The 27,468-nt window shown below is 47.7% G+C and overlaps 1 protein-coding gene across 6 annotated transcripts; it reads right to left on the bottom strand.

Moving 5' to 3' along the window:
• Nucleotides 1–11,766: 11,766 nt before the first annotated feature.
• On the bottom strand, nt 11,767–23,594 carry QNG1 (Q-nucleotide N-glycosylase 1). Of its 6 annotated transcripts, none has more exons than XR_016222622.1 (5): nt 23,434–23,503; nt 22,000–22,259; nt 15,193–15,388; nt 13,554–13,836; nt 11,767–12,474 (listed from the first exon to the last, which is right to left on the bottom strand). XR_016222622.1 is itself a non-coding variant. In XM_017350804.4 (4 exons), exons 2-4 carry the CDS (start codon nt 22,171–22,173, stop codon nt 12,242–12,244), a joined length of 603 nt encoding a protein of 200 aa, XP_017206293.1. In that variant the 5' UTR covers nt 22,174–22,259; nt 23,434–23,594; the 3' UTR covers nt 11,767–12,241. The 6 variants fall into 6 exon arrangements, 4 of the variants coding, with proteins under 4 accessions (XP_017206293.1, XP_002721316.1, XP_017206294.1 ...); XR_016222620.1 differs by having other exon boundaries at nt 22,779–23,483; XM_017350804.4 differs by lacking the exon at nt 13,554–13,836 and having other exon boundaries at nt 23,434–23,594.
• Nucleotides 23,595–27,468: the final 3,874 nt, after the last annotated feature.

Raw genomic sequence — 27,468 nt, forward strand, 5'->3', positions numbered from 1 at the left:
TCCACCTCAATAGCTTAGCCACCAGTCCAGTTCGTCTTTATTGTCGAGTTCGCATTCCCGACGTCATGCACCCATCGCCTGTGTGTGTCTGCCTCCAAGACGTTTCACTCCCCGAAAGAAACTCCGTCCTGCGGGTGGTCCCCTCGCCCGCCAGCCCCTGCTCGTTCTGGGTGTCCCGCGTTCGTGCAGTCACTCCATGGGCGACATCTCTGGTTTCTGTGCTTAATGTTTGCGGGGTCCACTCATGCTGTAGCATCTCTCGGCACTTTTATTCTTTTTTATGGGTGAATAATACTCCACTGTGTGGCTATACCAACATGTTTTGTCCATTCGTAATTTCATGGGCACCTGGGGGTATTTTCACTTTTTGGCTAAATTGAATATTGCTGTTGTAAGCATTTTTTGTATGACTATTTGGATATCTGTTTTCAGTTCTTTTGGGTATACACCTAGGAATGAAATTGCTAGGTCATATGGTAATTCTATTTTTTTTTTGAAAATTGAAGATTTATTTATTTATTCAAAAGTCAGACTTACACAGAGACAGAAAGAGAGAGAGAGGTAATTCTATTTTTAACTTTTCCAATGTACTTTCAAAAAAAACAACTATGTATTAAAAAGACAGAGTGGGGGCCGGCGCCGTGGCTCACTTGGTTAATACTCCTCCTGGGGCACCAGCATCCCATATGGGTGCCAGGTTCTAGTCCCGGTTGCTCCTCTTCCAGTCCAGCTGTAAGAGAGAAAGAAAGAAAGAGAGAGAGAGAAAAAAAGAAAGAGAGAAAGAGAGAGAGAGAAAGAAAGAGTGACAGGCAGAGGAAGAAGAGATAGACACATATCTTCCATCTGCTGGCATACTCCCCAGGTTGCTGCAATGGTCCAGCCAGGAACTGGGAACTGCATCCAAGTCTCCCACATGGGCCCCAAGCATTTGACCATCCTCTGCTTTCCCAGGCGCATTAGCAGGGAGCTGGATTGGAAGCAGAGCAGCCAGGATTTGAACTGGCGCTCCAATAGCTGTGCCACAGCACCGTCTCCTTGGTTTGGTTTTTATTTATTTTTTAATATTTATTTATTTATTTGAAAGGCAGAGTTACAGAGAGGCAGAGGCAGAGAGAGAGAGAGGGAGAGAGAGGTCTTCCATCCCCTGGTTCATTGCCCAGATGGCCACAACGGCTGGAACTGCACCAATCCGAAGCCAGAAGTTTCTTCCTGGTCTCCAACGGGGCTCCAAGGGTCCAAGCACTTGGGCCATCTTCCACTGCTTTCCCAGGCCATATAGCCGAGAACTGGATCGGAAGAGGAGCAGCCAGGTCTTGAACTGGTGCCCATATGGGATGCCAGCAGTGCAGGTGGCAGCTTTACCCGCTGTGCCACAGCGCTGGCCCCCATTGATTTAGTTTTAAATGCCTCAGTGTCTCTAGTTTTTTGTGGTGCAATCAAGGTGGTTTGGTGTTCCAAAAAGCAGTTGTCAGGGATTCACAGGTTCCTGTGCATAAAGGGGACTTATTCTTCAAAGAAATAATTGTGAGACTGCCAATGTTTTTCTTCTAGTCCAAAATGTATCTCACAGAGGAGATTGGGAAATCCTTAAGGCCAGAAACCTGGAATCTGATGTTTCGATGGTTTGTGTCTCTTGCTCTTGCAAAACCGTGACATTGACCATTGATTGTTTCTAAATAGGACCTTCAGAGATCTCAGGGTAAATTATAATTTGCTACAGCTTTTATAGTTCTTTTTGAGATTCTGCATTTTTCCTCCAAACTAAAGCCTGTGGTCCAGGGAAAAAAACATCAAATATGTCAATTCATTGTGTTGCATTTCTTAGAACTCTTAAAAAACAAACAGAAAAAAACCTGTGTTGCCCATTGGGACTGTGAATTGATACGGGAGAACCCAGTACAGACAAAGCCTAAATAAATAACAGTGGGGCCGGCACTGTGGTGTAGTAGGTTAAGCCTTTGTCTGTGTCACCAGCATCCCATATGGGCACCAGTTTGAAACCCGGCTGCTTCATTTCCCATCCAGCTCTCTGCTATCGCCTGGGGAAGCAGTAGAAGATGGCCCAAGTGCTTGGGCCCCTGCACCCGCGTGGGAGACCTGGAAGAAGCTCCTGGCTCCTGGCTTCAGATCAGTGCAGCTCCAGCCGTTGTGGCCATTTGGGGAGTGAACCAGCAGATGGAAGACCTCTCTCTCTCTCTCTCTGCCTCTCTCTGTAACTCTTTCAAATAAATAAAATAAATCTTTTTTTAAAAAGGGTTGGGGGTACTTAGGGATGCTAACGATATGAGACAGGGGTCTTGGGCCTTCTGGGGTGAGTAGAGAGAAGAGAAACTAAAAGACCCCCCCCACCCCAAATCAGAGGAAGCTCCAAGGGTCACCTGCAGAATTTGCAAGAGCTGCAGAAAGAGGAGACAGGTGCCGGGTGAGAGGCTGGAAGCACCGGGCCACTTGATTGAATGGTAGTGCAGGGTGGAGCAGTAGCGGCTGTGCTGCCACCATGTGGCAAGGTAAGAATTGCAATTTCCTCATGATCAGTGGATCCTCTGGAAGGTACACAAACTTGAGCGCCAGGACGATGGCCTCCAAGGTTGTCTTTTGAGGAGGCAGTGGGAAGAGCTGGGCTTAGGGCCGCTGGAAGAAATGGAGCCTCATATGGATCTCCCACTGGGAGATGCCTTGTAGCTCCTTTGAAGACCTCCTCCACTTGTGCTCCATGGTGCACTGGGACTCCTCGGCTACAGACAACACCTACGGCCAGTCCAAGTTTGTAGAGGAGCAGCAAATCACAGAAGATCACAGCTGGGCCCAGTTTAGTAAAAGAAACATTTGCGGGACTGGCGCTGTGGCGTAACAGGTAAAGCCACCACCTGCAGTGCTGGCATCTCCTATGGGCGCCATTTGGAGACCTGGCTGCTCCACTTCTGATCCAGCTCTCTGCTATGGCCTGGGAAAGCAACAGAAGTTGGCTCAAGTCCTTGGGCCCCTGCACCCATGTGGGAGACCTGGAAGAAGTTTCTGGCTCCTGGCTTTGGACTGGAGCAGCTCCAGTCATTGCAGCCATCTGGGGAGTTGAACCAGCGCATGGAAGACCTCTCTCTCTCTGCCTCTGTCTCTCTGTAACTCTGCCTTTCAAATAAATAAGTAAATCTTTTTTGAAAAGAAGGAAGGAAGGGAGGGAGGGAGGGAGGGAGAGAGGGAGGAAGGGAAGGAAAAGAAACATTTGTCCTTTCCCCCTAAGACTTCTAACACACGCACATTCTCAGAACAGCTTGAACCATAGACTGGGATTTGGTGCGTTGGCTATGACGCCTGCATTCCATATCAGAGTGTCTGGATCTGAGTCCCGGCTCTGCTTCCAATTCCAGCTTCCTGCTCATAGCGCCCTGGGAGCCAGTAGATAATGGTTCAGGCACTCGAGTTGCTGTCACCTATATGGGAGACCCACATGGATTTCCTGGCTCCTGGCTTTGGCTTCATCCAGCCCTAGCTGTTGCAGGCATTTGGAGAGTAAACCAGTGGATAGTCTCTCTCTCTCTCTCTCTCTCTCTCTCTCTCTCTTTCTCCTCTCTGGCTTTCAAATAAAAAAGTTATTTTGTTTTTTGTTTTTGTAGAAAATGAGTTATTCGGGAAGCAATAGATCCTACTCCTCCCACTTTAGGTTCCTTCAGTACTGAGGAGTGTCTGGTTTTCCCTTTATTTCTGGAACAGAGAGAGAGCCCCTTTACTTACCATATTGGGAGTTCTAGCCACCATTCTGCCTTTGGTTCCTTAGTGTAGAGTGGAGAAGCTGAACTTTCCTAATGCATCCTGTCCAACCATGCCAGGCAGATTCTCTCGCCCCTGTGGGCAAACCAGGCAAGCATGGTGTCCACCAGTCATGAGGGAAACTAGGAGACCAGGAAAGAGCCATCATCGCAACCTGAAAAATGGGCCTTGGGCAGTGACTTTCAAATTGTATTGATGTTAAGGTATCATCCAAAATACAACTAACATCACGACTCAATTCACGTGCATGGACGACATGACTCAAAATACATGTGAGTAAATGAAAATAAAAGTTTTGGGGCCAGCGCTGTGGCATAGTGGGTAAAGTCACAACCTGCAGTGCCGGCATCTCATATGAGTGCCGGTTCAAGTCCAGGCTGCTCCACTTCTGATCCAGCTCTCTGCTGTGGCCTGGGAAAGCAGTGGAAGATGGCCCAAGTGCTTGGGCCCCTGCACCCATGTGGGATATCTGGAAGAAGCTTCTGGCTCCTGGCTTAGGACCAGCTCCAGCTCTTCCCTCTCCTTCTCTCTGTGTAACTGACTTTCAAATAAATAAATAAATCTTTAAAAAAAAAAAAAAGAATTTCATGAGATTATACTTACCCTTACCCACCATGGTGTTCTGTTTTATCCTATTCTATTTCACTTTTTCTTAATGTTGATAATAACCCTATGATCCATTTCATGGACTGCAACCAGCAACTTGAAATATTCTAGTCGAAGATTGTAATTTAGATGATAATGAATCAGATGACATTTCCATTCACCCAGCAGCATAACATACCTACTGTATTACTTATCTATTGATGAACCACAAATCACCCCATAACTCAGTGACATTTCTGTGGGTCAGGAATCTGCACGTGGCTCTGCCGGGTCCTCTGATTCAGGGCTTTCACAAGACTGCCATAAAGGTGTCGGCCATAGTCACATCAGCTTGGGCCAGCTTGCCTCCCGTCCTGCCTGTGGCCAGATTCCTCTCCTTGAGGGTGGTTGGACTGGGGACTCAGATCCTTGCTGGCTGCTGGGCAGAGCCTGCCTTCTGTTCCTCCCCCACCCAGTTCCTTGGCAGGTGCCCCTCTCCATCAGATCAACACTCAAGATGAGGCAGGGAAAGAAAAGCAGCAAGACAGAAGCCCATCTTACAACTTAGCCACCATCAGGCTGTCCCATTGCCTTTGCCACGTTCTGTGCATGAACAGCAAGACCCAGAGTCCTCCCCACAGTCTTTAATTGGGAGCAATGGAGAAGCCTTAAGATTTCTGAGAAAGTATCCCATACTTTGGAGCACTGGTTTGAGTCCCTGCTTCTCTGCTTCTGATCTGGCTCCCTGCTAATGCTCCTGGCAGAGCAGTACTTGGGTCCCTGCCTCCCACACTGGGAGACCTAGATGGAGATCCTGGCTCCTGGCTTCAGATTGGCTGAGTCCTGGCCATCCCAGCATCTGGGGAGCAAACCAATGAATGGAAGCTCTCTCTCCCTCTCTGTCACTCCACCTCTCTGTTCCTCTGCCTCTCAAATAAGTAAAATATTCTGAGGCATGAATGACATTTAGATTTGGCTAAGAGTTTCAGGCTAGAGAAAACCCTCTTCACTGACCTCCTATATCCTGTCTCTACCTTCTCCCACCCATGCGTGACAAGAACAGATTTGGTGAAGGGGAAATTGGACTCACCTGACGTGATGAGTGTGCAGTGTGTCTGACATGGTTCCTCCCCACCTCCAATTCCCCTCTGAGTCTCTGTCACTCACACCCCCACACACAGGTGTGGTGGAATGAGAAGGCCATGCCAAGATGGCCGCTGACAACAGAGCCTGCCTGGCAACAGGCTGTGATTGGTTAGGGCATAGACCGCCCCTTGACCAGATTGGCTGCCTTGGCTATATAAGCTGCTGTACCAACTGAAAATAAACCAGTCTACAGGCTGTTCACCTCTGGCCCACTTTCACCCGACTCCCCGGGGTCTGTGTGGTGACTCCGCGCCTCTTGCCCCCACCACACTCCTCCTCTCAGAACGAATCCCTATTAGATAATGGATGGGAAAGATGGTATTGGGTGGCAAGAATCACAAACATATTTAACATCTGTTGTTACAGTGCAGTTCAAAATGTCTTGGAAATGTGTATTATGAAAAAAGAAAACTATGCATGGAGTTCAATTTTTTTGCACCAAAGTGAAATTAACTTTTAATTCAATTTTCCTCTATGAGCATTTTTGCAGTACTTTTATTTAGTGCCAGTCATTAAGCTATAGTACAGGCTTTCAGTATTCCATACACTATGCTCTTTTTTTAGTACTGAAATACATGTCCCTGTGGGTATAATGTCATTTAGGTGTTTTTTTTTTCCTCAAAATCTGGGGAAGGATACAATTCAGCCCATGAATACCAAACAAAAATATAAATAAATACACCAAGTCAAAAAGTCTGGACTGGCGTTGTGGCACAGCAGGTAAAGCCACTGCCTTAGATCCCAGCATCCCCTATGGGTGCTGGTTCGAGTCCCGGCTGCTCCACTTGTGATCCAGCTCCCTGCTAATGCACCTGGGAAGGCAGCAGAAGATGACCCAAGTGCTTGGGCCCCTGCTTCCACGTGGGAGACCCAGATGGAGTTCCTGGCTCCTGGCTTTAACCTGGCCCTGATCTGGCTACTTGTGGAGTGAACCAGCGGATGGCAGTGTCCTCTCCCTCTCTCTCTCTCTCTCTGTCCCTCTGCCACTCTGCCTTTCAAATAAATACATGAAGGACAAAAAAAGCCACCACTTGGGATGCCTGTGTCCCATATCAGAGTGCTGGTTCAAGTCCCCGCTACTTGACTTTGAGGTCAGCTCCCTGCTAATGTGCCTGGGAAGCAGCAAATGATGGCTGAAGTATCTGAGTCCCTACAGCCCACACGTAATCTGGGGAAACAGCGACATGAATAAAGCCCTCCAACCTTTTCATTTTTTCTTGGCATCTCCCACCCTTTGTGTTCAGGAAAATGGCTTACCCAGAAGCATCACCCCTCTCTGCACTGCTGGCTCTCTTTCAAGACTCCCATTAGACTCCCAGAGGACTCCCTTGATCTGTGACAAAGCCAAACACAGATCCTTTCCCCTTTGCCTAAACCTGATGACAAGGACGGATGCAGGCCTTGCAACTATTTATTCCTTGTCTCGTGAATGATTAGAACCTTTTGTGGGCCTGAAACTACCTCCACATGGAGATAAACATTTCTTGCTCAGTGAAGTGGGATTTCTCCTGATGGCAAAACAATCTCACCTATAAATCCTCCCACCAGTAATGGGTCTACCCCACCCTACGAAAGTCTAAGGCAAAATCATCCCACCAAGCAGCTCTGCTCCTTGGATCTGGGTGCTTTTCTGATTTCAATACCCTGAACTGAATAAATTCAATTCCATTACTTGCTCAGGTTTTGTCTTCGATAACGGCATCTACCCAAAGGGTGAAAATCAAATACTAAAGCCAGGGACCACCATCATGGCACAGCAAGTTAAGCATCGCCTAAGATGCTAGCATCCCAAGTTCAAGTCCCAGGACTTGAACTCCACTTCTGATTCAGCTTCCTGCTGATGTGCCTGGGAAAGCAGTGGAAGATGGCCCAAGTACTTGTGTCCCTGCCAACCATGTGGGAGATCCCGATGGAGTCTCTGGCTCCTGGCTGTAGGCTGGCCCAGCCCTGGCTGTTGCAGCCATTTGGGGAGTGAACCAGTAGTTAGAAGACTCCTCTCTCTCTTCTCCCTCTTTATCTCTCCCTCTATCTTCAAAAAATAATCTCCAAATAAATAAATAAATAAAACCTACACTCCCTCCAAAAAAAAAAATCCCATAAAAAAAATCTAAGCACACTGACAGTTAAAGTTGGTGTTATCAGGTAAGACACAATTGGGGCCGGCGCCACGGCTCACTAGGCTAATCCTCCACCTAGCGGCGCCGGCACACCGGGTTCTAGTCCCGGTCGGGGCGCTGGATTCTTTCCCGGTTGCCCCTCTTCCAGGCCAGCTCTCTGCTGTGGCCTGGGAAGGCAGTGGAGGATGGCCCAAGTGCTTGGGCCCTGCACCCGCATGGCAGACCAGAAGCACCTGGCTCCTGCCTTCAGATCAGCACGGTGCGCTGGCTGCAGCACGCCAGCCGTGGTGGCCATTGGAGGGTGAACCAACGACAAAAGGAAGACCTTTCTCTCTGTCTCTCTCACTATCCACTCTGCCTGTCAACAACAACAACAACAAAAAAGACACACTTGCCTGAAAGTAGCTTCCCTAAGTTACATACTGTAGCTCATTATCTCTGTACTTCCTTAACTTTTTTTAAAAAAATAATTATTTCATTCATTTTAAAGACAGAGAGGTTGAGAGGGAGAGAGAGAGAGAGAGAGAGAGAGAGAGAGATCTTCCATCCACTGGTTCACTCCCCAAATAACCACAACAACCAGAGCTGAGCTCATCTGAAGCCAGGAGCTTCTTCTAGGTCTCCCATGTGGGTGCAGGGGCCCAAGGACTTGGGCCATCTTCCACTGTTTTCCCAGGCCACAGCAGAGAGCTGAATTGGAAGTGGAGCAGCCAGGACTCGAACTGACGCCCATATGGGACGCCGGCACTGCAGGCGGTAGCTCTAACCCATTGTGCCACAGTGCCAGCCTCCATCAGCCAGATCTTCAAGCCATTTGTCCACTCAGCTTCAGGGAAGGAGCACAGTGTTGGAGCTAACAAATAATTTTTTTTAATTGAACGGAATGAAATGTATTAATTTGCTTTAGTGCTGTTGGGGTGAAGTTGAAGGTGGAGAAAGTACACAAAAGAAAACAAGACAATCCCTGACAGCCTGGGACTCACCCCCATGACATAATCTCACAGGCTCTGACATCTGAGGCCATGACACAGTAAGACAGAATAAAGCTACCACCTAATTTTTATCCAAACAAGATGGAAGACCAATGTGCCACACACAAAGTACCAAACACACTTCTCTCTCCACCAAAACAAATGACTGTCACTCTCCTTATAGTTACAGCGTCAGTCTCTCTCTGCCCTCCTTGTGGATAAGATTTGAAATAGCCAGCGGCAGGATTACCCCTGCTTTCTGTAGCAGTTGATCTAGACAGAACCCTGCTTTCTCAGGCTCTCTCCCAAAACATCCTGAGATGCCCCAGGCTACAACAGTAAAGCTAATCTGTTCACTTTGGTTGGAAAGCATTGAGAAGGTACCTTGGCTAAATGACTGAATTTTACAGGAGGCAAATCTCCAGCCAGCATTGTGGCATAGCGGGTTAAGTGCTGCTGTGACGGCAGCATGCCATATGGGCACCTGTTCTAGTCCCGGCTGCTCCATTTCCAAACCAGCTCTCTGCTAATGGCCTGGGAAAGCAGCATTAGATAAGCCAAGTGTATGGGCCCCTGCCACCCTTGTGGGAGACCTGGATGAAGCTCCCAGCTCCTGGCTTTGGCTTGGTCCAGCATCAGCTGTTGCCACCATCTAGCGAGTGAACCAGCAGATCAAAGATCTGTCTCTCGTTCTCTCTTTGTAACTCTTTTAAAATAATAAACTTTGCTTAAAAAGTCACAATGGCAAACCAAAGGCTATCACTGGAGACTGAGGCGCCAAGGAATTAGGAAGGTATCCTCTGAATTAAAGGTGTGGCAAGGAGTTTGGGGGAACTCTGCACACTTCACTGTCTTTAAGTCATGGTTGCTCTGCTTACAATACAACTTCCCGCCAATGCACTTTCCAGGAAGCAAAAGATGGTTCAAGTACTTGGACCCCTGCCACCCATATAGAGACCTGGATGGAGTTCCTGGCTCCTGGCTTTGGCCTGGCCCAGCCTTGACCATTGAAGCCATTTGCAGAGTGAGCTAGCAGATGGAAAATCTCTCTCTGTCACTCTTCCTTTCAAATAAGTAAAATAAACTGTTAAAAAAAAGTTTTCCAGGTTTCCCTGAAACCCATTGAGAGAGATCATGCCTATATAAGGGCCACAGAATCAAGAATATTAGTTGGCCGGCGCCGCGGCTCACTAGGCTAATCCTCCGCCTTGCGGCGCCGGCACACCGGGTTCTAGTCCCGGTCGGGGCTCCGGATTCTGTCCCGCTTGCCCCTCTTCCAGGCCAGCCCTCTGCTGTGGCCAGGGAGTGCAGTGGAGGATGGCCCAGGTGCTTGGGCCCTGCACCCCATGGGAGACCAGGAAAAGCACCTGGCTCCTGGCTCCTGCCATCGGATCAGCGCGGTGCGCCGGCCGCAGCGCGCCGGCCGCGGCGGCCATTGGAGGGTGAACCAACGGCAAAGGAAGACCTTTCTCTCTGTCTCTCTCTCTCTCACTGTCCACTCTGCCTGGCAAAAAAAAAAAAAAGAATATTAGTTACCCTTTTGTAATTCCTAATGAAATAACAGATTTTAAAAATGGCCATCAATGACTGTCGAAGTCATTAGGAAAAAGACTATTTAAATTCTCTGAATCTATAAAACCCATGTGCTGGTGGTAAAAAACTTGTTTCCCAAAATCTATGCATACCCCTTACATAATTTAGAATGTATCTAATGCCAAGAATAGAGATAACTTGTAGTTTTCTAGCCTTTTTGGTAGGTAGTTGTAGTCAAGTGACCAAGTACTGGTCAGTGAAATGGAAACAAGATGTAATGTGGCAGCTATTGGAGACTTTGGTGTCAACTTTCTTTGTACTCTTCAGCTTCATTGCTCCTTCAATCCCACTGCCTAGATTAGAACACAGAGTTCCTGGATCAGGAGCCAGGCCATGCTGAGGGGCTTGAGATAAAAGACAGCTGGGTCTGCTACACCATGGGGCACTGCACAGTCCGCAGATTTCCTGTCCAGTTACTGGCCAGAGCCAGATTCTATACCCACTGCCTAAGTAAGCCCATGCGAAGAGGATGGGTTAACTGTGCATTTAAACCACTCATACCAGACCAGATCAGCCCTGGACTGAGGACTTCCTGGGTCACAGACAGAGAGGAATCAACACCAGCTACCTAGGCTGTGCAGCTTGTACCCAATTCCAGGAGGTTCCACTCACATTCCTTCCTTCCTTCCTTCATTCCATTTCTAAGACTATTATGACAAATTTCCAGCAGATGGCAGTAAAGTCCTTAGGGAAAGGTTATCTTTTCCTGATTCACACAATGACAGAAAACAGAAAGGCAAAGTGTAGTCAGCTCTTCGTGTTCACAAGTTCTGCATCTGTGGATTCAACCAACTGTAGGTCACAAAGTCCTCATCTGAACATGCATTTTTTTTTTGTCATCATTCCCTAAACAATACAGTGTACTAATTACTTATAATAACGTTGTATTAGGTATTATAAGTGATCTAAAGGGGGCCAGCGTTGTGGTGTAGCAGATAAAGTCACTGCCTATAACGCCAGCACCACATACAGGGGACGGTGAGTCCTGGCTGCCCTGCTTCTGATCCAGCCCCCTGCTAATGTGCCTGGGAGGGTGACGGAAGATGGCCCAAGTACTTGGGCCCCCGCACATAGAACTGGATGAAGCTCCTGACCCCTGGCTTTGGCCTGGCCCAGTCTCAGACATTTGGGGAGAGAACCAGAGGATGGAATCTTTCTCTCTTTGTCTCTCCTTCTCTCTCTGTAACTCTGCCATTCAGGTAAATAAATATATTTTTAAAGAATAAGTGATCTAAAGAGGATGTAAAGTTCCCAGGAGGATGTGCACACATTCTATGTAAATACCATGCCATGTCATACATGGGATTGAGCATCCACAGATTTTGGTGTCCGTAGGGGCCACTGCAGACACCTAACGAAATCAAGATGGTCAGAAAGTGAGGGTATGCAGTTGGGGGACAAGTGCTTAGAAGGTAATGACAGTTCTGCAACAGAAAGTAAATAAACTAACTTACTGCAAACTTTAAAAATCATATGTGGTAAATTCTATTTTAATGAAATAATCCATTCCTGGTTTAAGAAAAGTTTTGAAAATATTTTTTTCAATTCTGATGTGGTTATTCTGAAAATAAACAGCAGGCAAGCAGACATCCAAAACTGAAAATCATCTATTATTATTACCAATAAGGAGCATAAAAATAAGGTCAAGATTAATTACATCAAAGACTCTATCCTCTCTTTTATATCAAATGATTACAGTACAAATAAAATAAGTATACCCTGAAAAAAGATATCAATTGAAGAGATTAAATATTATTAGTAAAGACTGCAAGACATGATTAATTGTAAGAAATCTGAGATATAAAGAAAGTATGAAACTTCCTTCACTATTTCTGTCAACTGTGTCACCACAAAATAAAGGAAAATACAGCCAAGATTGAAACAAGCAAAGTGATGAATACAGAGGAAATACTGGGGAAAACATTTTTAAAGCAAAACTGAACAGTCAACTTTCTTGTTCTTGTAATTTCTACCATCTATTCCAAATGGCAAAGCAAAACTGTACAAACGATTTATATGCTATAAAAACGTAGGCGTTTTCTCTGGATCTATTTATATTCCGGATCAATAATATATGCATCGTGTGCGATGGAACGGGATTCCTTTCATATCTTCCCTGTGGTCACGAGCATAGTCCCATAAGCAATAATCCAGAAGAATGGAATTGATCTCTGCATTAGGCTTCTCACTCTTTCTGTCAATAAGCTCCAGGAGACAATCACGGATCAGCTCGACACACCAAAGTGAGCACCCTCGGATTTCCACCTCTTGCCTGTCCCCATATGAAAGCATTTCTCCTGCAAGGAGGAAAAACAGCAAGAAGCATTCATTGTGGGTAACAAAATGCACTCAGAACTTCACTGTAGTACAATACATAGTACTTAAATAGTACTCATTTTAAACTGTAGTCCAGGGTTGACAATGAGTGGGTCAAGTCACTGCTATGACACCGGCTTCCCATATAGACACCAGTTCATATCCCGGCTAGTCCACTTCCCATCCAGCTCCCTGTTTGGCCTGGGAAAGCGGTAGAAGATGGCCCAAGTCCTTGGGCCCCTGCACTCACGTGGCAGACCTGGATGAAGCTCCTGGCTTCAGCCTGGCCTTGCAGTGTTAGCCACTGCAGCCGTCTGGGGCATAAACCAGCAGATGGAAGATTCCTCTCTCTCTGTCTCTCCCTCTCCGTAACTCTTTCTAAATAAATAAATCATTTCAAACAAAAACTGTAAGCCTCAGATTTACTTTTGGTTACATCATTCTTCAACTTAGGCATTAAATTCCACAAGGACAGGGGCCATGTCTGGCTTGTTTTCTCAATATTCTCAGAACTTCACATAGCATCTTACACATACTAACTCACCAATAAATGTTTGCTAAATGAATATGTGGTAATCACAAACTTAAAAACAGGACAGCAGGCCGGCACTGGGGTGCAGGGGGTTAAGCCACTGCTGGCAACACTGACAGCCTATATTGGAGTGCCCGTGGAGTCCTGGCTGCTCTGCTTTCTATCCGGCTTCCTGCTGATGTGCCTGGGAAGGCGGTGAGGATGGTCCAGGTATTTGCATCCCCGATAGCCATATGGAAGACCAGAATGGAACTCCTGGCTCCCAGCTTTGGCCTAGCCCAGGCCTGGCCGTTGTTGCTTCCCTTCTCACTGGGATTTTTTTCTCACAGCAGCAGAGACAAGCGCTATAAAAATTCAAGACATAGACAAAACACGAAGACTCAGGGAAAGCTAAGTAGAAGCATTTGAGCTAAGCCTCCTTGGCTGTGTAGGATTTTAACTGAACAACAACAAGAAACTGGGCAAAATTATTCAATCATAAAACTTTCTTTTAAAATACAGAGGGTTGGGGCTGGCGCCGTGGCTCACTTGGTTCATCCTCTGCCTGCGGTGCCGGCATCCCATACAGGTGCCAAGTTCTAGTCCCAGTTGCTCCTCTTCCAGTCCAGCTCTCTGCTGTGGCCCAGGAGGGCAGCGGAGGATGGCCCAGGTGCTTGGGCCCCTGTACCACCATGGGAGACCAAGAAGAAGCACCTGGCTCCTTGCTTTGGATCGGCATTGGCGCAGCGCCGGCTGTAGCGGCCATTTGGGGGGTGAACCAACGGAAAGAAGACCTTCCTCTTTGTCTCTCTCTCACTGTCTACAACTCTACCTGTCAAATAAAAAAATTAACAATAAAATAAAGAGGGTTGGGCAAGTTAAGGTACCACTTGGGACACTCACAGTCCATAGCATCCCAAATTGGAGGGCCTGGTTTGAGTTCCAGCTGCTTAGCTCTTCTTCTTTTTTTTTTTTAAGCAGTTTTATTTTATTTTATTTTATTATTTTACTTTAAAGATTTATTTTATTTATTTGAAAGACAGAGTTACAGAGAAGAAGAAACAGAGAGAGGTCTTCCATCCGCTGGTTCACTCCCCAGACAGCCGCAACAGCCGGAGCTGCGCTGATCTGAAGCCAGGAGCCAGGAGCTTCTTCTGGGTCTCCAATGTGGGTGCAGGGACCCAACGACTTGGGCCATCTTCCACTGCTTTCCCAAGCCAGAGAAGAGAGCTGGATTGGAAGTGGAGCAGCCAGGACTAGAACCAGCACCCATACGGGATGTCAGCGCTTCAGACCAGGGCTTTAACCTGCTGCGCCACAGCGCTGGGCCCTGCTTAGCTCTTCTCATTGAGCTTCCTATGAATCTGCCTGTGAGGCACAGATGACAACCTGAGAACTTGGGTTCCTGTCACCCACGTGGGTGACCTGGATGCAGTTCCTGGCCCCCGGCTTCAGCCTGGCCCAGCCCTGGTTGTTGGGGCATTAGGGTCGTGACCCAGAGAATGGCGATCTTTCTCCCTTTCTCTGTCACTCTGCTTTTCTTTTTTTATTTGAGAGGTAGAGCTACAGATAGAGAGGGAGAGACAGGTCTTCCATCTGAGGGTTCACTCCCCAAATGGATGGCTGGAGCTGTCCATCTGAAGCCAGGAGCTTGTTCCAGGTCCTTCATGTGGATGCAGGGGCCCACTTCCACTGCTTTCCCAGGCCACAGCAGGGAGCTGATTGGAAATGGAGCAGCCAGGTCTCGAACCAGTGCCCATATGGGATGCCAGCACTACCAGCGGAGTCTTAACCTACTACGCCACAGCATGGGCCCTTCACTCTGCTTTTCAAATACATTTTAAAAAAGAAGAAGAAGAACAGAAAAGAAAAAGAGAAAAAGTAGCAGAAAATTCTGTACCCAAAAGAGAGAATTTAAGGTGCTCTTACACTTGATTAACGCTCTGACCACTTACATCTGAGGAAGTGTCAGAGTGGCACAGGTCCACCTAACACAAACTCAGGTTTCATTTTACTGGGCTCTGAAACTAAACATCCCAATAGCACAACTTTCCACATGATCCATATTCCACACTATAAGCAATAAACAGAACTCTTTTTTTTAAAGCAAGAGACCTTTTGTGGAAAAAAAACTAGACTCAACACAGCTCACCACATAACAAGAAATGTCTGAATGGAGGCCGCACACCTTTGCGAAGCTTCTTCAGGAGTTCATCGGAGTACTTCAGGGCTCCGAGGTGGACCAGGACCTGGGGTAACCTGTAGTCGGCGAACATGGTGACGCTGGAGATGTCCGTGAAGCAGCCGTCTCCTTTTCCCTCCAACACACTCCACGTGTCTGCCACGAGGATCTGGGCCCGTTTGTAAAAAGAAACTCTTTTCCCCTGGTGAACAGCGAGAATATCAGTGTTACCCGGGCTTCCCAAAGCTCTGTGCTATGTTGTAAGAAGGCACAAATCATTTTGTCAAGGGCAGACTAATCTCACTCTGTTGATAAGAATTTACAGACCTTTAGCAGAAAACAAAATGATCTAATAAACATTATCTGTCACTCCAATTTACTCAAGGCAAACAGAACACAATTCATGTTATCCTGGACTGGTTAGTATTCTTTTTCAATGGCATCACTTTAGATATGTATTTCTGTGTTACTGCAATCCAACTGCTTGTTATGTTTATGGTCTAGATGGTATTCTTTTGAAAATTTCTTTAAAAAATTTGGGGTTGCAACATAATTCACACTAATTGTCTAAAATACAGAAGACTATAAAGAAGAAAATAATACCTGAGTTCACATCTGAGGAGAATCACATTAATTTTTTTTACTTTCTTTTCAGATATGGTTAACTTACTCTAGACATAAAAACATAATTGATCAACAGTCAGAAATGATCAAGCCTACCATTTTTGGAAGTGTAACTAAAGTAACCAATTATATCTATACATTACAGAAACAAGTTTAATAAAGCATTATAAAATGCTGGATTATAATTTAAGAATTCTCTTTAAATCTACAAATGAAGATTAGTATAAACTATGGAAAAGCACAGTTTGATTATAATTTACTCCTGCTCCTAATATCAATGGTAATAATTTCAAATCACATTTTATAACTGTTGAGCTGCTAAATGGGAATAACAAATACTATTAGCTCCTCAAATACATTCTGACCATCTTTGAGAACATTTTAATTAGTAAATGATATAAGTAACTAAATAAAAAGTTAAATGAAAACTTGAGGGAAAGGCCCTATAAAAAGATCCTGTGAAATGATAAACTGCTGCCTGTCACACTGGCATTGCATATTAAAGCACCAGTTTGAGTCCTGGAGCCCTATCACCCATGTGGGAGACCTGGATGGAGTTCTGGACCCCTGGCTTCCACGTGGCCCAGTCTTGGCTGCTGCGGGCACTGGGGAGTAAACCAGTAGATGGAGGATCTCTCACTCTGTCAGTCTTACAGGTAGATCAAGTAAATAAACAAACATTAAGAAAATAAAATTTGGAATTGTGCTTTCCAGGGCAAACATACATGCTTATTTTTCAACACAATGTGAAGTCTATGAATTAAATGGAGAGACTGGGGAACCATCAGCATTAAGAAACAATCCTGTATTATGCTAAGAGCCTAAATTCCCAAACCACTCAAATACAGCAACGCTGTGATTGTTCTCACATAAGCTAGGTTGTTATATGGTAACTTGGTTTCTAGTGAATCTAGTTTATAAAATGGCAAGATATAAAACTCACAAAATAAAACGATCAAAGATAATTGTGTATCAAAGATAATTATTATACCATAAAGTTTAGTATAATAGATAGCAGTCATTATCTGCTATTTTTAACAAGGTTCACAGGGCAAAATGGGATAAAATAGGGCTAAAACTTATATAACAAAATCAGCGCTAGTGGTCTAAGGAAACATAATTGTCACATGATGCCTGCTGTTTCCATGGTAGCAGACTAGATATCACACGATTAGATTATGTCACTTAAAATGAAAAAAGGAACAAAATATAAGACTCCAGTGAAGAATCTAAAAAATAATTCAAATAATGCGTAAAACATTTTCCTTTAAGCCAATTACCCTTAGTGATCAAATTATTTTAGTAATAAAATTCTGGACCTCTAAAATGTTAACTGGTGCTGGTGCCATGGCTCACTAGGCTAATCCTCCACCTGTGGTGCTGGCACCCGGGTTCTAGTCCCGGCTGGGGCGCTGGATTCTGTCCCAGTTGCTCCTCTTCCAGTCCAGCTCTCTGCTGTGGCCTGGGAAGGCAGTGGAGGATGGCCCAAGTGCTTGGGCCCTGCACCCCATGGGAGACCAGGAGAAGCACCTGGCTCCTGGCTTCGGATTGGCACAGCACCAGCCCAGAGGCCATTTGGGGGGGTGAACCAACAGAAGGAAGACCTTTCTCTCTGTCTCTCTCACTGTCTAACTCTGCTTGTCAAAAAAAAAAAAAATGTTAACTGGTATCACTGAAAATACCAGTAAATGCTGAAATAACAATTCCTTATATTTTCCACAATCTATTTAACCTTACGAATATTTTCAAAAGATGTTTACCTTTATCAAATAATTGTTAAACAAAAACTCTATAACCATGAATTTTCTTGAGCAAAGTCTTCAATAAACTTACCATGAACAAACAGAAAAGTAAAGTACTACAGATGATTTAAGAGTAACATCAAATGTTATCTGTCAAAATATGAAAAGTGCCCACATATATCCAGTGCTTGGTGCAGGGGTTTAAGTTGTCCCTTGGGATGCCCACATCCCATTTAACAGTGCCAGACTGGAGTTCCAGACACTCTGCTTCCAATCCAGCTCCCTGCTAATGTGCCTGGGAAAGCAGCAGATGAGGGCCCAAGTACATGGGACTCCCCAGTGGGGTTCTGGTTCCTGGCTTCCGGGTGGCCCAGTCTCAGCTGTGGCCATTTGGGGAGTGAACCAGCAGGTGGAAGATCTATCTTATCTCCTTCTCTCTTTCTCTCACTGTCACCTTGCCTTTCAACTAAATAAATACATCTTAAAAAAAAAAAAAAACTGTTGTACTGTAAATGAAATAGAAAGAAAATGCTTGCAAAATCTATTTCACAATCTACAAAAAAAATTCATTCCTTACATCCACAAAAAGAAAAATCTAGGACAACTTGAAAGTAAACAAACTGGGGATGGCGCTGTGGCGCAGTGGTGGGTTAAAGCCACAGCATGCAGTGCTAGCATCCCATATGGGCACTGGTTCAAGTCTCAGTTCCTCTACTTCTGATTAGCTCCCTGTTAATGCACTTGGGAAAGCAGTAAAAAGATGTGTGGGGAGCAACTGGGACTAGACTGTTACTCGAATTAAGACTTATTCTATGCATCTGCTCTCCCACAATATGGCGCTGGGGAGGAGTAAGCTTCTACACAGCTGCCTCCAGTTCAACCAATAAACTGTAGGACCTGCTCCTGATTGGAGGAGAGCAGCGTACTCGGCATGTGGGTAGCAGAGTTGGGATTGGCGGAAGAGGACTATAAAGGAGGAGAGAGACAACATGCACCAGGAACATCTAAGGGGAACACCTGAGCAGCCCCCGAGAGAGCCGGCCGGCGGTGTGCCGCTCCCCAGCGGAAGTGGGGAAAGTGGCCAGGGGGAACCGCCCTTCCACGGAGGTGGAAGGGTCGGCAGCCAACCGGGGAAGAACCAGCAGCAAACCCGGGAAGGGCCGAGCAGACAAAAGAACAGTGCAGGGTCCTGTGTCGTTCCTCCACGAAGAGGGGGAGCGACAAAGATGGTTCAAGTGCTTGGGCCCCTGCACTTCTAGGAGACACAGAAGAGGCCGGCGCCGCGGCTCACTAGGCTAATCCTCCGCCTAGCGGCGCCGGCACACCGGGTTCTAGTCCCGGTCGGGGCGCCGGATTCTGTCCCGGTCGCCCCTCTTCCAAGCCAGCCCTCTGCTGTGGCCAGGGAGTGCAGTGGAGGATGGCCCAAGTGCTTGGGCCCTGCACCCCATGGGAGACCAGGAAAAGCACCTGGCTCCTGGCTCCTGCCATCGGATCAGCGCGGTGCGCCGGCCGCGGCGGCCATTGGAGGGTGAACCAACGGTAAAGGAAGACCTTTCTCTCTGTCTCTCTCTCTCACTGTCCACTCTGCCTGTCAAAAAAAATAAAAATAAATAAATAAATAAATAAATAAATAAATAAATAAATAAAAAAAATAGGAGACACAGAAGAAGCTCCTGGCTTCTGGCTTTGGATGAGCGCAGCTCTGGCCATTGCAGCCATTTGGGGAGTGAACCAGCGATGGAAGGCCTCTCTCTCTCTCTCTGCCTTTCTCTGTAACTCTGTCTTTCAAATAAATAAGATAAATCTTAAAAAAAAAAAAAAAAAAAGTAAACAAACTACATGGTGTCCTGAAAGTCATATTAAATTTTCTTTAAATATGTACTTATGGAGCTGGTGTGGTACAGTAGTGTAAGCTGCTGCCTGTGATGCCGGCATCCTATATGGACACTGGTTCAAGTCCCAGCTGCTCCACTTCCAATCCAGCTCCCTGCTAATGTGCCTGGGAAAGCAGCAGAGGATGACACAAGTGCTTGGGTGCTTGCACCCATGTGGGAGACTCAGAAGAAGTTCCTAGTTCCTGGCTTCTGCCTGGCCCCATCTTGGCTGTTGCAGACATTTGGGGAGTGAACTAGTGGATCGAAGAGTTCTCTTTGTCTTTTCCTCCATGTCTGTAAGTCTGCTTTTCAAATAAAAAAATAAATCTTAAGAAAATTTTATTTATGGTACTGTGTGCTGCAGTGGGTTAAGCCACTGTCTACAATGCTAGCATCCCATATCAAGAGGTCTGGTTTTGTGCCAATGCCATCTCACTATTCCAAGTGATCAATTTCAGTTCACAATTGATCATAATGAAAGGACTAAGAGTCAAAGGGAGCACATAAACAAGTCTAGTATCTGCTAACACCAACCGATAGAATAAATAAAGGGGAGAGTGATCCAACATGGGAAGTGAGATACTCAGCAGACTCATAGAATGGCGGATGTCCTAAATAGCACTCTGGCCTCAGAATCAGCCCTGAAGGCACTCGGATCTGGCTGAAAAGCCCATGAGAGTATTTCAGGCATGGAAAGCCAAGACACTCTGGCAAAAAGATCTCTGTGAGTGAGATCCCAGTGGAAAGAACAGGTCTTCAAAGAGGGAGGTGCCTTTCTCTGAAGGGAGGAGAGAACCTCCACTTTGACTATGACCGTGTCTAAACAAGATAAGAGTCGGAGAACTCAAGGGGCTTCCATAGCCTTGGAAACTCATAACTGGTGCATAGGGAGATTACTGATGCCATAAACAGGAGTGTCAATTTGTAAAGTCAACAACAGGAGTCACTGTGCACTTACTCCTCATGTAGGATCTCTGTCCTTAACGTGCTGTACACTGAGGCTTAATGCTATAACGAGTACTCAAACAGTATATTTCACTTTGTGTTTCTATGGGGGTGCAAACGATTGAAATCTTTACTTAATGTACACTAAACTGATCTTCTGTAAAAAAAAAAAAAAAAAGAAAAAAAAAGAAATTATCAATTCCCAACTTGACTCTCACTGGGATTAAACATGACAATAGGTCTGATCTGATTTCATCATCATTTAAAAAAAATCATCTATTATTTTTCACTTTATGTTTCTGTGTGTGGGAGCAAACTGTTGAAATACTTACTTAAGGTATACTAAGCTGATCTTCTGTATATTAAGATAATCGAAAATGAATCTTGATGTGAATGGAAGGGGAGAGGGAGTGGGAAAGGGGAGGGTTGTGGGTGGGAGGGACGGTATGGGGGGGGAAGCCATTGTAACACATGAGTCGTACTTTGGAAATTTATATTCATTAAATAAAAGATAAAAAAAAAAAAAAAAGGTCTGGTTCAAGTCCTAGCTAATCTACTTTGATCCAGCTCCCTGCTAATGCACCTGGGAAAGCAGCAGAAGATGCCCCAAGAACTTGGGCCCCTGCCATCCACATGGGGAGACCCAGATGGAGTTACTGGATCCTGTCTTTGGTCTGGCCCAGATGAATGGAAGATCACAGAAGATCTGGATCTCTCCCTTTTCTCTCTCTTCCCTTTTTTTTTTTTTTTTTTTTTTAATTTGACAGAGTTGTAGACAGTGAGAGAGAGACAGAGAGAAAGGACTTCCTTCTGCTGGTCCACTCCCCAAATAGCCGCTATGGCCGGCACTGCACCAATCCAAAGCCAGGAGCCAAGTGTTTCTTCCTGGTCTCCCATGGGGGTGCAGGGGCCCAAGCACCTGGGCCATCCTCTCTGCCACAGCAGAGAGCTGGACTGGAAGAGGAGCAACCGGGACTAGAACCCGGCACCCATATGGGACGCCAGCGCTGCAGGCGGAGGATTAACCAAGTGAGCCACGGCGCTGGCCCACTCTCTCTCTTCCTATCTGTCCTCCTCTTTCACTATTTAAATTAAATAAATAAAACACACACAAGAGAACTAATGGCTTTGAGACATTGTTACTATTTCTTTTTTCTTTTAAAAGATTTATTTTATTTATTTGAAAGGCAGAGACAGAGAGAGAAACAGAGACAGAGAGAGACAGAGACAGAGAGAGACAGGTCTTCCATCCACTGGTTCACTCCCCAGAAGGCCACAACGGCCCGGAACTGCGCCGATCCAAAGCCAGGAGCAAGGAGCCTCCTCCAGGTCGCCCACGTGGGTGCAGGGGCCCAAGGACTTGGACGGTCTTCTTCTGCTTTCCCAGGCCATAGCAGAGAGCTGATCAGAAATGGGGCAGCAGGGACTAGAACTGGCACCCATATGAGATGCTGGCGCTTCAGGCGGCAGCTTTACCCGCTACGCCACAGCGCCGGCCCCAACTATTTCTTATCCACAGGAAAGGAACTTCAAAATTCAAGTTTTGATTCTCAAAGTGAATTCTGGAAGTAAAAGAATTAACTCTGGGAGGATTAGGACTTCAAACATCCCCAACGAACGCAACTCACCTCAAACTGAGTCACATCTCTGTAAGAAGGAAAATTCTCAACAACCAGGCTCACTAACTTCTGGGCACTGTTCTCACTTTTGCGGACGCAATTAAGGAAGGAGCCTCCGAACTTCTCCAGCAGAATTGTCCCGGTTTCGTTCAGAATCCGATGCCTCTCTTCCATCATAGGCATGGAGACCTCGGTGTCGGAGCGGAATATGTGCCGAACCTCGTCCAGGGTCACCGTGGCATAGTACGAGGCACTAGTTATCGGAATCCCTTTAAGGGGAAAAGAAAATCCAGGAGAAGAATGTCATACATCATGTGCATTCGACTCCTGCTGTTACAACACATGATTAATGAGGCTGGCGCTGTGGTGCAGCAGGTTAACACCCTGGCCTAAGGCGCGGGCATCCCACGTGGGCGCAGGTTCGAGTCCCAGCTGCTCCTCTTCCGATCCAGCTCTCTGCTATGGCCTGGGAAAGCAGTGGAAGAGGGCCCAGGGGCTTGGGCCCCTGCCCCTGTTGGGGAGGCCCAGAAGAAGCTCCTGGCTCCTGACTTCGGATCGGCCCAGGAGGGGCCCCGAGCACTGGGGCTTGCCTTGCTTGGGGCATCGGCAAGGAGCCGGGTCGGGCCGGGGCAGCCGGGACTCGAACCCGCGGCGCCACGCCACGCCAGCCCCACCGTCCACACAGGGTCCTGCACACAGCATGCCCTTCCTGTGCTTCGAGTATCCTTGGGAAGGGGCTCTCAGAGCCGTGCTGAGGCCGGGTCAGTCTCGGGCCGCCTAGCACCAACCTTGGTCGAGCGCTCTGTGGACCGCGGCGCACAGGGCCCAGTACCCACTGTACGCCCGGCCCCGGTACTTCACCAGACACTTGTGCTCGTCTGACTCGGACCAGAAGGAGAAGTTGAGCGTGTCTGTGAGGAACACCCAGCTGACCGCCGCCTCGTCGGCCGCCTGCGGGTTCAGCTCATGCAGGGCCTTCCAGCCCTCCAGGCGCAGCCCGGGCCCCGAGGCCTCGGCCAGCAGCAGCTCCGCCACCCTGCGCACGCCTCCGCCGTCAATGAACACGTCCCGACTGCGCTCCGCGATGAACTGGGCGGACTCCCGGGGAGGCAGGGGCGCGTCCATTCCGCTCCTGTCCTCTGGGACTTGCGGGGTGGGGGGATGACAGTTTGAACTTTGGGGCTGCTCCAACTCGAGATTCAGGGCCCGGGCCTCCCAGAGAACGGCAATCAGAGCGGCCCCCAGCCCCGCAGCGATGCCCGCGCCCGCGGGAACCCGAGGAGACCGCGGGAACAGCTTCGGGCCGGCGCCGCAGGCACTTCCGGGAGGGCGGCCACGCCCACTCTCGCCCGAGCGCGCTCAGGCCCCACTTCCGGTTGTGGAGGCCCGCGACCCGCCTGGAAGGGTCGGGCGCCGGTAGGCCGGGAGTTGCTGCTTCCCCACCTTGTGCCCCCCGCCAGCCCCCGTATGGGAAGCGGGGATGTGGGGACTGCGGTTGCCGGTCGTGGTCCCGGTCGCGATGGCCTCACAGCTCGGATCCCGGAAGGCGCGGTGTGCGCGACGCCCCGCATCCGGGTTCCTGGGGCCCGGCGCGCTTTACGGCCCTCGGCTGGGTGCCTGGCCCGAGCCGCCCCGAGGCCCTGGGCAGGTCGCCGCCTCGTCGTGCAGAATTCCTTCCGGAAGTCTGTAGTTTAGTTGGGAGGTTTGGAGAAGTGGTTGAGGAGACAGTGCGTTGAGTCGGTGCTGATCTGTGTGCGGCCTTGGGCGTGGTCTCGAATCGCACCTAGCCCGGGGTATGACAGGAGCGCATACTGGACCCTGCGGTTTGCGAGTGAAAGGGAGAGTTCGGTGACTTGGGCTGAGAGCTAAGCCTTTGTTGATGGCGCAGCTCTGGCCGCTGCGGCCGTCTGGGGAGTGAACCAGCGGATGAAGACACCCCCCCCCCCTTCTGCCTTTCAAATAAATAAACCTTAAAAAAAATCACTTGAGGCCGGTGCCGCGGCTCACTAGGCTAATCCTCTGCCTGCAGCGCCGGCACACCAGTTTCCTAGTCCCGGTCGGGGCGCCGGATTCTGTCCCGGTTGCCCCTCTTCCAGGCCAGCTCTCTGCTGTGGCCTGGGAAAGCACTGAAGAAGCTCCTGGTTTCTGGCTTTGGGTCAGCTCAGCTAAAGCCGTTGCAGCCATTTGGGGAGTGAACCAGCAGATGGAAGACCTTTCTCTCTCTGTCGCTCTCACCATCTGTAACTCTACCTGTCAAATAAATAAATAAGATAAGATCTTTAAAAAAAAAAAACCACATTGAAATAAACCATAAACTGTGTGTGTATGGGTTTGTCTTCTGTTTTCCAGGTATGTCTACAAAATGCTGAGAATACAAAAAGTGAGTTATTTATTTACGCAACATCTCCCTCCTTCCTTCCCAACCGATGTTATTCAGGAATCTCTCTCTCCTAAGCACAATCAGTGTAGACCAGCATCCTCAGCCCCAGAGGTGGTATGGACCCGTACTATCACTGTCGGCCAACAACTAGATTAGACTGGAGGTATGCACGTCCCCTGGTTCAACTCAGTAAACTGCAAGGCTAAAAAGTTTTAAGTTGCTTCCGGAAAAGCGTGCTCATTCTTCCAGAGTGACTCACACCACCTGTGGATCCAGCTGAGCTTGGATGTCAGACCTGGAACTGCTGTAATCCTTTTGGGGGCAACCTGAGTGAGTAGGAAGTCAGTTCATGGGGCCAAAAAAATAGCCTGCAAGAACAAAATAACAGCAGAGAAGTGGAATAACGGGATTGCATCATTGCACCAACTCTTAGCTTTCCTAATAAACTTCCTTGTGGTTTCAAGTAGTTTTGTGATGGTTTCTCTCTTCCTGGGACAGCATCTACAGGGAGCAAAGACACATAGCATTTGACGTCTGGTAGGGCAGGTAAGTATCTAGAGAGGACTGTGCTTCAGGCCACAGCAACAACAACAAAATCAAACTTTAGTAACTCAGCAAAAAGGGGATGACTTTTCTCAGAATAAGCCCAGAGTTGGTGCAGCTCTTTGAGAACGTCGGCAGGATCTAGGCTTCTTGCTTTCTGCCTCAGCATCCCTAGCCTGTAGCTTTTGTCTTCATGGTTGCAGAACAGTTCTGCATTTACAAGCATGCGTCTGCAGAAAGGGGAAAACCGAAGCGCCTAAAGGCCAAAGCAACATGTCACTTGGGTATTTCTCTGAAAACCTTTGCCAGAAACTCTACCCCTACGCATAGAATTTGGAAGAGGTCATGATGACCTCTAACCCCTAAGCTGACATTTTATTTATTTGAAAGATTTATTCATTTTATTTGGCAGTTACACAGAGAGAGAAGGAAAGGTGTGTGTTGGGGGGAGGGTCTTCCATCCACTGGTTCACTCCCCAGTTGGCTGCAATGGCCGGAGCTGGGCCAATCTGAAGCCAGGAGCCAGGAGCTTCTTCCAGGTCTCCCTTGCAGGTGCAAGAGCCCAAGGACTTAGGCCATCCTCCACTGCTTTCCCAGACCATATCAGAGAGCTGGATTGTAAGTGGAGCAGCTGGGACTCAAACTGGAGTCCAAATAGGATGCCAGCACTGCAGGCAGCAGCTTAATGCACTATGCCACAGTACTGGCCACTAAGCTGACAATTTTAAAGGTTAACAAAACAGGGAGACAAGATCAATCGTGTGTACCGTTTTCCCCACTTCCAAGCAGTGTACAAGTTAGATTATTCCAGTCAGTCATCAAGAGCGCCATCATTCTGAAGTAAAATGTCAAGATTTATTTATTTGAATGGCAGTTACACAGAGAGAGGGAGAGACAGAGATCATCTGGTCCCTCCCTAAATGGCTGCAACTGCTGGTGTTAGACCAGCTCAAAGCCAGGAGCCAGGAGCTTCATCTGGGCCTCCCATGTGGGTGCAGGGGCCCAAGCACTCTGGCCCATCTTTCACTGCTTTCCCAGGAACATTAGCAGTGAGCTGGATGAGAAGTAGACAGCTGGGCCTCAAACAGGTCCTCATATGGGATGCCAGCATCACAGCTCTACCTGCTATGCCACCACTCCAGCCTTTATTTATTTCAGAGTGGTGGGATCGGGGGGGAGAGAGAGAATCATTCCCCAAATGAGCAGCCAGGCAGGGCTGGGCCAAGAAGTCAGAAGCCCAGAACTCCACCCAGCTCTTCCATGTAGGGTGGCAGGTGCCCCTGGGTCCCTACTCACTGCATTCCCAGAAGTATTAGATGAGACTTGAACCAGCACTATGGTAAGGAATGTTGGCATCACAAGTTCAATTCTCATATGACCTCAACAACAGGGCTGGGCCAAGTTGAAGCCAAGAGCCAGGAACTGCAGATAGAGTGTGTCTATCTGCTGATTCATTCCCCAGGTGTGGCAGGAACTCAAGTACTTGAGCCATCATCTGCTGCTTCCCAGGCACATTAGCAGGGAGCTGGAGCAGAAGTGGAGCAGCCAGGATTCAAAGTGACACTATGATATGGGTCAAGGCAGCTTAACCCACTGGTTGTCAATGCCTGCCTCTTGCTCTTGTTTTTTATATGTTCCAGACACTGACAGACAAGGAGAGCTCCCATCAGTTGGTTCACTCTCCAAATACCCCTAATGGACAGTGTTGGGCTGGGCCAAAGCCTGGAGCTGGGAACTCAGCCTAGGTCATTCACGTGGATGGTAAGGACTCAACTACTTGAACCATCACAAGCTGCCTTCAAGGGTGTGCATCACCAGGAGGCTGGAATTGGAAGTGGAGCCAGGACTTGAACCCAGGCACTATAATATGGGATGCCAGCACCACAGTGACATTTTAACTGTTGTACCACACGCAGTCAGTCGGAGTTTTCCCCACAGGGAACTGACTCCCTGTAATCCCAGGCTGCGTTATCCGGTTCCTTGGGAGGTTGCTCAGGAAGTCAGATTTCTTACATGTGAGGTGTGTGTGTGTTTTTTAAAGTTTACTTTTATTTATTTGAAAGGCGGAGTGTCAGAGATGGGGAGATATCCTTTATTCCTGACTTACTCCCCAAATATCTGCAACAACTGGGGCTGGGCCAGACCAGAGCTAGAAGCCAGGAACTCCATCCAGGTCTCTAATGTGGATAGCAGATACTAGTCCTTGAGCCATCACCTGCTGCCTCCCAGGGTGTGTATTAGCAGGAAGGAGCAGCAGAGGCAGAACTTGAACCAGGCACTCTGATACAGGATGTGCATGTCCCTAGCAGCAGCTTAACCTCCAGTGCCAAAGCACTCACCCCAGGTGTGGGATTTCAGCGAAGTTTGAATGTGGAGGGAACCATCAGAAATTTAGAATTGTGTTCCTCATTACCCCGATGTTCAGTGGCAGCCTTGAGATGGAGCCTGGAAAGTCAGGAAATGACCGTGCATTCCCAGACATGGCATAACCATGAAGACCTGAGTGGTACTGGCTGTCGTCCATACTTCATTGCTGACCGACTTGAAATTAGCAA

This window comes from Oryctolagus cuniculus, chromosome 1 (assembly GCF_051225735.1).
Source record: "Oryctolagus cuniculus isolate XC-2025 breed Fujian yellow rabbit chromosome 1, ASM5122573v1, whole genome shotgun sequence".
In the NCBI taxonomy this organism is placed as follows: domain Eukaryota; kingdom Metazoa; phylum Chordata; class Mammalia; order Lagomorpha; family Leporidae; genus Oryctolagus; species Oryctolagus cuniculus.

What these genes read in the sequence shown, in the direction of transcription:
- QNG1 (XM_002721270.6), bottom strand. Translation starts at nt 23,115, where the DNA reads ATGGACGCGCCCCTGCCTCCCCGGGAGTCCGCCCAGTTCATCGCGGAG. An exon ending in GAGATGTGACTCAGTTTGAG is followed by an intron (nt 15,389 to 21,999) that starts GTGAGTTGCGTT and finishes GCTGTTCACCAG; the next exon opens with GGGAAAAGAGTTTCTTTTTA. An exon ending in CCTGAAGAAGCTTCGCAAAG is followed by an intron (nt 12,475 to 15,192) that starts GTGTGCGGCCTC and finishes TCCTCCTTGCAG; the next exon opens with GAGAAATGCTTTCATATGGG.